The sequence below is a fragment of the Drosophila serrata genome, unplaced genomic scaffold (genome assembly GCF_035046125.1).
Source record: "Drosophila serrata isolate PLE 108 unplaced genomic scaffold, ASM3504612v1 contig_184, whole genome shotgun sequence".
Taxonomy (NCBI): Eukaryota; Metazoa; Arthropoda; class Insecta; order Diptera; family Drosophilidae; genus Drosophila; species Drosophila serrata.
In genome coordinates this window covers 6,474,024-6,486,130 of record NW_028257082.1, presented here as the reverse complement: position 1 = coordinate 6,486,130, position 12,107 = coordinate 6,474,024, and the positions used below count along the sequence as shown (strand labels likewise).

The 12,107-nt window shown below is 38.1% G+C and overlaps 2 protein-coding genes across 7 annotated transcripts in view; one reads left to right on the top strand and one right to left on the bottom strand.

Moving 5' to 3' along the window:
- px (MAP7 domain-containing protein plexus) overlaps nt 1-12,107 on the top strand; it is a 102,882-nt gene that overhangs the window by 13,129 nt on the left and 77,646 nt on the right. Inside the window, exon 1 of one of the 6 annotated variants that reach the window (XM_086828530.1) lies at nt 10,047-10,152. The exons of 4 other annotated variants lie outside the window; for them this stretch is intronic. The gene's annotated coding sequence lies outside the window, so the exon portion shown is untranslated. Of the gene's footprint in view, nt 1-10,046; nt 10,202-12,107 lie in introns of those variants that run through there. One more of the 6 variants, XM_086828529.1, reaches the window with a different exon arrangement.
- gas (gasoline) lies at nt 3,031-5,147 on the bottom strand. The gene is made up of 2 exons (XM_020948510.2): nt 4,965-5,147; nt 3,031-4,888 (listed from the first exon to the last, which is right to left on the bottom strand). Exons 1-2 carry the CDS (start codon nt 5,009-5,011, stop codon nt 3,235-3,237), a joined length of 1,701 nt encoding a protein of 566 aa, XP_020804169.2. The 5' UTR covers nt 5,012-5,147; the 3' UTR covers nt 3,031-3,234.

The window sequence follows — 12,107 nt, the reverse complement described above, 5'->3', positions numbered from 1 at the left end:
GTTGTGAATTTATTATGTATGTATTTTCCTTTTTGTTTTAAGTTGTATGATTTTATTCAATGCATAACTTAATTTGTTGTGCATTTTTTTTGTATTCAATGTTGAATTTAATTTGCTGTTTTATTTTTTTGCAAGTCTGCTTGAAAAATGCAATTAAAAACTCTTAAATCGAAAGCAACATTCATATAACTTAATTATAACACAAATTTTGAACTCAAACAACTTGACCAGCCTCCTCAACATCGCCTCCCCTTGATTTCTGCCTCCCACTCTTTTGCACGCAACAAAGCCCACAAATGGAAATTAATTTGAAGTACTCAAACCACCCACCGCCTTCCCATCGACACGAAACCAAAACAATTTGAATTTTAAATTCAACGCAGAAATATCCATCCGACATGCTATAAAAATGCAAAATTCACAGCTGGTGAGCCGCGCTCTGGGAGCCTCGGAATGCAATGTGTAAAATGCCGGATAAATAATTAAATGCCATTAATTGGAATTGTGTAAATTTTCACAGGAAAAAGTAAAGCCCAAACAAAAATAAGCAAATGTAAAATGAAAAGTACGACTGCCCACGAAATAATAAATAAATAAATAAAGGCAAATAAAATTGCAAATGCTGCAATGCAGAAAACACACAAGAGGGAGGAAGAGCAAGAGAGAGCCTATTCAGGGGAAAATGCGGAATGAATAAATAATCAAGCTGGGGAAAAATCATAGCGCCCCGAACCGGACCTTCCCCGGGTGTGAGGCTACGAGACAAATTAATTAAATTTAACCCAGTAAACCATGGAAATTCTCGTTTGGCTCGCCGCCAGAAAAGCCTACCATTTTCCTCCATCTCCTCCCCTACTCAATCGAATGACGTGCATGAATTTCCATTCAACGAAAAGTGCGAAAAGCAATTTAAATATTTATGCTCGAGTTTTATTTAAAGCAAAACGAGTGAATCCGTAACGAAATCAAATCAAATTAAAAAAATAAAAATAAAAAGTCAGAGCATTTAAATCGATCCGTTGGTCTGGCGCGATGCCAAAACCAAAATAGACGAAAGCCATAAACTATATCTAGAGATTTGTTATAAACAATTGTATAAACAAATCGTTTGGGTAATACCCTAAAGGCAGGTAGTATATGCTGAACAAACACTTGATATGTATGTTATTTAAATTATTTTAAATCAAAATTGAAAAATTATTCCTTTGTCCCTATAAAATAATGTGATTAAAACTACACTTTGGAAACTAATCAGCTTTAAAATAGGTTTAAAAACCAACATTTTATTTATTTAAAAAAAAAGAACAATAATGATTTATTTTAATTTTTTCTTATTAAAAATTGTGTTTAGAAAACATAAATAATTTATTTTCTGCTCTTCTTATTAAAATTTATGATTAAATTTCTGTTTATTCTAACTAAACAGTTAATCACATAAATATTAATATAATAATATTGGAATAACCAAGCTTGCAGTTCAGTATTGGTTTTTTTTACCTATTTCATTGGTGAAAAAAGAGCTGGAAATAAGCTACATTTTGAAACTTTTAAGGAAACAGCTTTATATCCTAGCCTGTTACTTGAGCCCCTCGATTAATCTTGTACTTAAATTAAGCAAGGTATTTAAATTTTCGTAAAAGCATTGTTACTAAAAGTGAGGATATATTGCCCACTTCGTAGCATCAATAAAAAAGGCTTTTCTTCAGCCAGTTATCTCCACATTAATGTGCAAATTATACCAACTAGTTTCTCTTTTAACTTAAGATATGCACAAAATAATAAATCAAATTTATGTTTGCAATGGCATTAAAAAATTCTCTTTAAAAATCTCAGAGTTCTGCGAATGCCAATAGCAAAAATCTTTAAGGGGGTAGACCACCCTGAACGCATGAAATTTGGAGGGTTTTTCAAAAATTCATTTTGACTAAGTTATTGGGAATACAACTTTTTATTTATTAGTACATCAAAGTACATATGTTAAACTAAAAAATACTTACTGAAAGAAAAAAAATATTTACGAACCTCGGAGATATAGCCAGTCAAAAAACGAATTTTTTTTAGGGAATGGTCGGATGGTGTACATGCTGCACACCACATTTGTTATCCGAAATTCAAAAACAAAAATTTTTTATAAGCTATATAAGTATGGCTATAGCATGACGTAGCCGTTTTTGGAAATAAGTTTTTTTGAGCAAATGGGAGCACTTTGAAAAAAAAAAAATTTTTTTTTAACAAAATTTTTGATTTAAAAATTTATAACATTAAAACAAAAAAACATATCGAAAAAATCCTACGTCATGCAATAGAGGGCATTATAGAGAAGCTGTGTAAAAAATTTGAAGAGAATCGGTCCGGCGGTTTTTGAGAAATCATGTACACCGTTTTAAAAAACGTTGTTTTGAGAAAAACGCAAAAGAAGATAAAGAAAGTACTCTACGGTATACCGGCAGCGCTCACTTCTAATGGCTGTAGAATCCACAAGTAACGAGATATTTTTAAGCCCGATGTCTTAAAATGACCGTAAGAATATCAGCATCAAGATTGATTAAAAAAAAAAAATTAGATTTCTAAAAAATGTCAGGGTGGTCTACCCCCTTAAATCGTTTGCTCAAAGTTCCCCCAAAACAAACCCCGGAAGATTAATTGTTGTTTAAACATTTCAAAAATTTATGATCTTGTGAATGGAGGGAAAAAGTAGAACAAAACACACACACACAGATTATTGGATTGACAACAATGACCTGCGGTATTCCCTTGGCTCCCGAGAATTTCCTGGCAAGCTGCCCAAAAGTCAATAAAAGAAACGCAAACACGACCCAGACACTAGAGCCGGATAAAACTGGCTAGAGAATCAATTCCAACTGAAGAAAGATCGTTGCCAAAAACATCATAAAAACAAGGGAAATAAAAATGCGAGAGAATAAATTAAAGCAAAATAACATTTTGTAGAGATAATTGGTAAGAGTGGGAATCGTTTGGATTTTATGCTTTCAGTTTATGGGTTAATTGTTGTATTTTAATAAGAGAATGTTTGTTTTTATTGTATAAATTCTCTGCACCATATTTATTGATTTCCCAACTCGAGGGAATAGTATAATCATCAAAAAAAGAACACGATTTTGGAAATCTTTGGCATTTTCAACAATTAATTCTTATGAATAGTGTTTGACAGATGACGAGGCTTCAAGGCAGTTTAAACTTTTCCTATAATTTGGTTTTGTTTTTTGTGGGTCCTTAGTAGAGACTCTCTCTGGTATAGAAACTATCCCAGACCACAAATTGCTTGCTTTCGGGCAGTGGTATAAACTCCAAACCATCGGCTATATTGAGGCAAACTTCCTGGCCACCTGGTCTCAGTGGTTCCCACTTCACCGGCGCGATAATGTCACAATTGGGATCTCCCTTGATGGCAAAGGATGTCCACATGCCAATCAAACGCTCAATGGTTCGATATTCTGGCGTATCCTTGTCCAATTTGCTGGAGAGCAGACCGTAGAACATGTAGGAGATATCATCGGCATGACAGACTCCTCTCACCTTTTTACCGCACTTGAGGATCCTGTAGTGATTAAAGTGCGGCGAATCCATATCGAATCTGTAGAGATATGTGGACAAGGTGGGGGCATAGGTCAATCGTGCCAGGAGAGTCCGATGAATGTCGTGCCAGAAGTTTTTTATGCTCAGTATGTGCAGGCACTCGTAGAGCTCCATGCTGGCCCTTTCAGGATCATCGAAATAGGATTTCTTCAACTTCCTCACCATCTCTGCTAGCTCATCCTTGTCGATTGTTTCGCGAACTTGCTTGGGAATTATGGCCTCAAAGGCACTCAACATGTACAGAGGATCCGCCAAGGTGCTTTGATAGGAGAAGAGTCCCTCAAAGGAGGTTCCTCCTATAATCAAGGGAATCTCATTGCCCCATGCGGTGGACAGTTGCTCCTGTTGGGATTTAGGCACCACACAATCCTCTCCCACATAGGGTTCAATAACTGGAGCAAAAGCCAGAATCTCATAGTCTCGATGCTCTTCCTGTGTCACTATGGCATTGCAATGAAGTGCCAGCTTGGCAGCTGGAATCTGTTGGAAGAACTCCAGCAGTTCCTGCTCATTCTCCAAGTTCCCGTCATAGCCGAGCTCCTTGCCCAATCGCTGGGGCCACTTCCGGTCCGGGTTTGTGGCCCAGGCACACAAAGCTGAACCAGATTGAACAATGGCACGATGGAAGAGTCCTCGAGCCTGCTCCGATTGCATGAGGATGTGCGTAGAAGCTCCGCCTGCTGATTCTCCCAATACGGTTATATTCTGCGGATCTCCATTGAATACAGATATGTTTTCCTTGATCCAACGAAGGGCTTGAATTTGGTCTTTCAACCCGGCATTTCCTGGTATCTTGAGTGTCTTATCCTTGAGACTCAAGAAACCCAAAGCACCCACGCGATAGTTAAAGGTAACCAGGATCACGTCGTGCTTCATAAAGTAATCCGGTCCGTAGAGATCCCGGGAGGCTCCGCCAATTTGAAATCCTCCACCGTAAATCCAAACCATGACGGGCAAAGGTTTCTCTGACTCCAGCTTCTTGGCATAAACATTGAGATAAAGGCAATCCTCAGAGCCCTCGGCACTATTCGTTATGGAGTTCCTTTGCATGGGCTGATCCCGGGAATAGGTGCAATCCCTCACACCCTGCCAGGAGCTTGGCGGTTGTGGGGCTCGAAAACGCAACTCACCCACCGGTGGCTGGGCAAAGGGTATACCCTCGAAGGAGTTGTAGATCTCACCATCGTAGATGGTCTTTCGCTGCTGTCCCTTTACCTGACCATATTTCGTTGCCAGCTCCTTGGTGTGTCCTGTGCCCAGTCGGTACTGTATAACCTTATGGCCAATGACCCTGAAAGGAAGGGAATAGATACATACATAGATAGATGACTCATTGCTCCAGTTTTCCCTTTGGACTTTGCACTCACTTGGCGCCCAATTTCAATTTTTCACTAAAGCCCACACGCAGATCCATGACCCTCTCTACACGTTGTTCATGTACTTAATGAGTAAATATATAGGACAATATATACATATATATTTATATATATAATCTAGTTTGGCCGCAATCTGCTGACACTTCCAACGCGCTCGAATGCCAGCCAGAGACTGAATGCGGTTCTCGCCGCTCCAGTAGATGATAAAATTGTTTAGATAGCCGCCACACCCTCACGAGAGCCATCGGTCGGGGTCTATGGGGTGGTGGACTTGGGGGCACCATAATAATAATTACTGTTGCTTGGACTTGGTCTGTTCGAGTTTCGTCCATATGTGGATCAGTTTTGATAGTGCATTGAGTTGTAGTATCATCCGACGTATGTATGTGGTACCCTGCCAGGCAAATCCCTAATTGGGCTCGGTCAGAGAGCTGTGTTTTGATACCCGAAAGACTGATAAGACTCGAGTGGTGGGTTCGAAATCAAATATGCCAACACAGAGATTAGAGTCGTGCAGCACTATGGCAAGCAGGTTAATGCCTGGTGTTAATAATAACCATCAAGAAGTTATGTATGTTTTTTGTATTTATGTATAACGTAAATGGATTTTAAGGTTAATGATTAGGTGGTTTCTCACCACTCACGATGAGGTTTGGAAAGTGTATAAGGTAGAACATCTTGTTTAAATTAAGTCCTATTAAGCCGAGAAGGGATTTTTAAGTCAAAGCTTTGGGTGTTTTGGTATACATATATTTTTAGTTTATTAATGCTTATTTTACTGACTTACGTACTTGAGAATTCTAAGTGACATGAAAGTTATTTTTCCCCTCTTATAGCTTTCTGCTCTTGTTGTAATACTCTTTGTAAAAAAGCATAATTAGCTGAGTTAACTATTTCAGGCTTGTCGTGAGATCGTGACACTTGTTAACCCAAATAACGTTATAAGTATCTGCATGTCTGCAGCCTTCTGATAGATGAAAATTCCAGTATTTCATTGCAAATACACACAAACCATGGGTGAAAGACCAGACGTGTCTCTTATTAATTAAGTATTACCATGCTTCTTATAGGCTTTGGCCTGCAAATACAAGTCTATTCCCATTTCCAGACAAATAGCGATGACGAAGGCGATGACGACTGTGGGTGACTTAAGAAGCTGAGTGGGTGAAATTGGGCGGTGGGTGAAGGTTTTCCTGCTGCAGCTTTCTTCCGCTCTCTCTCTATCTCTCTTTGACGTTGTTTGTGCATTAGTTAATGTGATTATTTCACACTTCGTCTGCCTTGAACTAACATTTAATTTGGCCCCAACTCCACTTCAGCTGGCTTAAGCTTCGCCTTCTCCTTACCCTTCCCCACTCTCTTTACTCTCTTTTGTTTACTTTGTTTCATTTGTTTGTTTGCCTTGTTTGTTACTCGCCTGTCTTTGTGTGAGTTTACTTAACTTTTGCTATCGCCTTGACTGCGATTTTGGTCCTTGTCTTTCAGTTATCACTGTCTTTGGTCGAGTTAAGAGATTGAAGAAAATTACACAATTTATTTGAGGATCTAACAACAGAAATATTACGGGAAAGTTGAGGGGTTCTTATCGGGAAAGAGAAATAATTATATACTTTTTTCAAGATTCAAATACTTTTCAAAATACCATATTTTTTTTAGGCCGTAAAGTCCTTGCCATTTTCCCTCCAAATTAAATGTAATCTAACATCATTGAATCCTTTAACCCTGTGGTAAGAATAACAATAAATAATTTTCCTTTACTATATTTAAAGGTATCCAAAGATCCAAAATACCATACCATTCTCGCCCTCTAAATAAATTTGAATCTTAAATCATTTCTTTAATATATTAAAGGATAAAATACCATATTTAAAAGAGCTTAAAACACTTGCTCATTCTCCCTTTAAATTAAATCTTATTCTACATCATTCAGGCCTTGAATCCTGTAGAATGAAAAACAATAAATACCCATTCTTTAATACATATATTTTAAAAGGGATTTAAGTCCAAAATACCATTTCTTATTAAATACCTTTATAGCTCTTGTTTATTCCCCCTCTAAATAAATTTGAATCCTTCTATCAATCAATCCGGTTGTCCTACATCTAAAGTTTCCTTAAGAACCAAACTTCCATATTTCATTAAATGACCCTTAAAGCCTTTGATTATTTGGCCTTTAAATTAAATTAAATCCTTGCATCATTCAACCCTTTAGTCCTGTGGCTCCCCCACAACCTCCTTGTGTCCTCTGTCCTTTGCTAAATTCAATTTTGTTTGCTATTTCGCCTACATTGTTTCCGTTTTTACTGTTGCCAGGTGGGATTATTGGGTCTCTAAGTGTGTCTGAGTGCATCTCCCCGCATTCTCAGGCCGCACACAACACTCTACCTCCCAAAAATATACCCACATTGTGCAGATTCCGTGCTTTGCTGTTGGTGTTGCCATCGACTAAATAAATAAACATTGCAATCTATGTTGGAGAGCGTTTGTTTGGCTGTGTTTGCTGTTGCTTTTGCTGTTTTTGCTTATTTGCTCCGCTTTTCAGCTCGGCGCCATTGCAATTGCACTCAGGCTACGCATTTGTCTATATCTAGAGACAGTGGGACTTTCCTAACTTTAACCTGGTATCTATCAGATACATAAGTTCAATTACTACTTTGTTTTAGGTATTAAAAGGGAATTGATTAGGTTTATGGGATGATAATTTATAAAAAGTATCTGTATTTGGTAGATATTTTTATACCCTTCAAATGGTATTTTAGTTTTAGTCAGAAGCTTAAAATGCTGTGTAAGAGTCATTTCCAACCCCATAAATAATATATATTCTTAATCAGTTTCAACAGCCGAGTTTATCTAGCCATCTCAGGGAGAAAAATAACCTTTTCGGACTTTTTCAAAATGTTATAAGGGGGTAACATCGTTAAAAATGTTAATTTTTTCAAATTTTTTATTGAGTGCACCGAATTTTTAACCTGATAAAAACTAATATAGGAAAGCATTGTGAATTAAAATTAATGCTTGTTTGGCTAAGTTATGAATTTTTTAAACTTTGATTTGGTGAGTAAATTGTCATAGGAAAATATAGATAAATGTTTATTCAAAGTAAGCTTAGTTATGATCGATTTTCAACACTATCCTATAATTAAATTGCAAACTTCGGCTTCCCGTAGTTATATTTGAATTTATTATTATTGTGCCATTAAAGATACAATTTCCTGTTGTTGTTAGTTATTGAAAGAAAAATGCAAGCTATAGAGAACCCACTGTACTTGTATCCACACTCCTTCCACGAGCTACTCGCTCATGACGACCTCCAAGTGCCTGCGTCTGCTTTTGCTTGTCGGCTCCCCCGATTCTTCTCCGCCGTCTTCTGCGTCATCTTCCTCTCTTTATAGTAGTGTTTACATGAAGTAGGCAGCGCCTACTTGGCAGAGGTGATGACCCCCGACCCGAGGCTCCTCGCCTTGTCCCACTTCTCTTTTTGCTACTGTTTTTCCTCGTCGCTTTTTTCGCAAATACCTCCGCCCCTCCCCAATCCTCTTTATTCTGTTTTTGTTCGTCTCATTTTTCAGGGTTGCCCTCGTGCAATAAAACTAAATGCAAAATACCGTTGTGTGGGGTCAATTTGGAATTCAATTCAATTAGAAAAATATGTTTGCTAAAATCCGAAAAACCAAAACAAAATCAATCAATTTTGTTTGTCATTCCAAGAGCACTTGTTTCGGCTATACTCTTTTTAAATAAATTGAAACTTGTTTGCTAATAAAAGCGAATTTACCTGCTACTGTGTTAGGGTATTTGTGTTATTAAGTTCTCTTTAGTATTTCGGTTATTATTTAAAATTGATGTATTTTTTAATTATGGCTTATTTATTTGGTTATTTAAGGCATGCCATCGCCATTTTAATTGGCTAACAAAAATATTTGCATGCGAAATTGCTGGAAAATTCAAATTTATTATTGTTTATTTACGTACGTGTACTGGGCAAATAGTAATTAAAACAGGATGGTTTTCCGAACTATTATTTGTGACTGTAATTAAGGCCACCTGTTTTTTTGGAACTAGTTTGATTAATTACAGATATATTTGAAATTGATGTATGCATTTAAATTAAAAAACATCACTGCTTTTCGATAAATACCTAATAAATATTACATATTTCTGTAAAGCTAAATCCATATACGAAAAAGAGTAAGAAGGTTTTTTAAAAGTTATAAAAAAGTATCTGAACCAACCCATTGGGGAACTAGTTCTTTTGTTTCGCAGCCTCAGCAGCTGTTGGCAAGCTCATTTGCTTTTCGGTCATGTTCGCTTTTGGGGTCTTTTTGCTTTCTGCGGTGTTTTTGTCTTGCCATTCGCCGCTCCAATTGAATGTGGTTCACTTCGTGCTCCGTCGCTCTCCGTTTTAGCTTTTCAATTCGCGCGTGCAAGTGTTAGTGCTAGTGTGAATCTGTGTGCGATTGTGGGGGTGTATGTGTGTGTGTGTGTGTAAGCTCCCCACGAAGCCGGCGTCGACGCTGCTGCTGCCCGCCGTCACCGTTTATTTGTTTGTTTGCGTTTGTTTTAGCCTGCTGCTGCTGCTGCTGCCTTTGCCTCTTGCCTTGTGCCTTTTGCTTTGTTTTCTTGGGGGCACAAGAACAACAACAACAAAGCGCAGGGCTCTATCAGTGAAGGCAACGGCAGCAGCGACGTTGGCAGAGCCGTCGACAGCAGCATTGCACTGTGGGGCTTTAAAAGCAAATGGAGCGACAAAATTGAATATATTATTGTGTATAAGAAATAATAATATATGAAAAATAAATAGATTTTTTTTAAGCTATATATAGAATATAGAATATTTAACCTTAGAAAAAATAATACAGTAGACAACTTTAAAACTCAATACAGAGTACAAAAATAAAGTTTTATTCAATAAGGTTTTTGTAATTAATAGAATTTATTACCATTTACAATAATTTATCAAAGTCGCTTTGCCGCTAGGCTCCACTAACTAAAGTAGCCCCACAGTGCGACGCTGGCGTCGACGCTAACAGCAGGCAGCGAGCGCTCGATCCGTTCTTGCCGCCGTCGCCGTTCGTCAGTCGTTGTTCGGCCGTTCCACGTTCCATCGTCGCGCGATTTTCAATCTCAATCTGCAATTGTTTATTACCGAGCAGCAGCCGCAGCAGCTAGCTCAAAGAGTGTGTGTGCCTGTGTGTATCTGTGTGTGTTATCACAACCTGTGTGCACGAGTGTGTATAAAATCAAATTGCAATAAAGTGTAACAACAAAACAGCAGCCGCGAAAATGTCGTGTGCGAGATTGTGTTAATAATAAAAGCAAACAAAAGTCACGGCTGTCAAAGCAGTTCAATGTCTCTCGCCCTCTGCCACTGCCTGGCCCCCTCTCTTCCTCCCGCAACAGTAGCCGGTAACGGTGGCAAATGCTCCCAAACTGGTTTCAACAATAACAAAATAAAATGAAAGAAAAACAACGCAGAAAAGCAAGCTAAACGACGCCGCGTCTGTTTAAAAAATAACGTTCAAGTTTGTGCCCTTTTCCAGTTAGTTAATCGCCGGCTATCATCTTCAAGGGTTAAATAAAAGGTGTCAGCTAACAGAGATGGGCGCGTGATTAACACGCTCACGGATGAGTCACGCCCCTGCTCGAAGCTCGTGTTCGGTGTGCATATGAATATGCTAATTAAATTGCTGCGAAGGCAGTTCAATGATTTCCAATTCCATACGGGAACTAATAAACCTAATAGCCTCAGCCAGCAGCAATTCAATGTTGTTAAATCGCTTCAGCTGGATACCCCCATTAAATGGGTTGAACCGCTATCCATAAGTGACACCCGTTAAACATAACAATTAACGGAAAATTACACACAAACAATACAGTAATAAATTTCAAAGTGCCAAACCATTTAAGTGGAAAAAATGCTATTTAAAAATTTCCGTTGAACACGCTATCAGTGGGAAATAATTTAGTTGAATAATACGACAAAATCGTTAACTGAAATGAAATAGCTTAGCGCAATTTTATATATTTTATTTTAATAGTGAAACTTATCCAGTGTTGTACCTTTATGTCAAAGTTGATAATGAAATCTTGTTCCTATTTATCATCAAGCTATTTAAATTAAATTAGTTTTTTCCAACACATAAACGACACGGAAAACACTTAAAACAAACAAAAACTTTGTAACTTTTTTTTTGCTAAATGTTTGTAACGGCATCCCATCTCTAAGGCCAAGCGGGTCAAGTTGTTTTTTGGTGTGATTGTTCGTTCACTGTTGTATTTTAACCTGTCGGCGACGAAAGGTGGCAGAGCCATTAAGCCTGCTACTGTGTATATAAGCGTATCTCTCTCTGTGTGTGCTTTAAGTTGAAGTACAAGTACAAGTACACGACTTAAACAAGTGAGGCGCAAGTCAAGAACAGCGGAGCAAAAAAAAAAAAGGCAAAAACAGCGAGTACAAACAACTACCGTTTCGCTTTGCGCGTTTTTAAACACGCGCCTTCTTGCCGTTTTCCTCGCGTTTGTTTGCGTGTACCGTTCTAAAAATAAACCAACCGTTTCATGTGCAATCTCCCCCTGCTTCCAAAGGCTCCAAAGCAGTGGCTTAGAAGGGATTTTCTAAGGGGGGAGCTTAAGATTTATAGAGCTATGGGGTGCAGCTACATAATATAGTGTTAGAGCCCCCCCCCAAGAGAAAACTCCCTACGCCACTGTTTCTTCTACTTCGTTGCTCTTTAAGCTCCCCTATGCTACTTCTTCTTCTGCTTCTTTTACCTCCATAGACTTCTTCTGCTTCTTCCTCTTCCTGTCGGATAGAAAAAGTAAAAAAAATAATGTTTTCGCTGCTCGTGTATTTGTTATCGGTTATTTAATGTGATTTATTTGCGTGCGAATGTTGATTTATATCGCCTGAAAGCCAGAAACGAGCAAAGAGTAACCAGAAACAGCCAAACCAAAAGCGAAGCACCAACAACAACAGCAACATTGGCAACAATAGTATATCAACAATAACAACTCTATAGTTTATCACGCACATGGGCACTTAAGTGGGTCAAAAAATAATTGGCACGCCCCCTTTGGCGCCCACTTACAACAGCTTAACTCAGACTACAGTGCTTCGTCCTTGTCTTCCCACAT

Bases quoted from the DNA above. Each gene is read 5' to 3' on its own strand.
- gas (XM_020948510.2), bottom strand. From the start codon at position 5,011: ATGGATCTGCGTGTGGGCTTTAGTGAAAAATTGAAATTGGGCGCCAA. The intron at 4,889-4,964 runs GTGAGTGCAAAG...CCTTCCTTTCAG, and splicing joins AAATTGAAATTGGGCGCCAA to GGTCATTGGCCATAAGGTTA.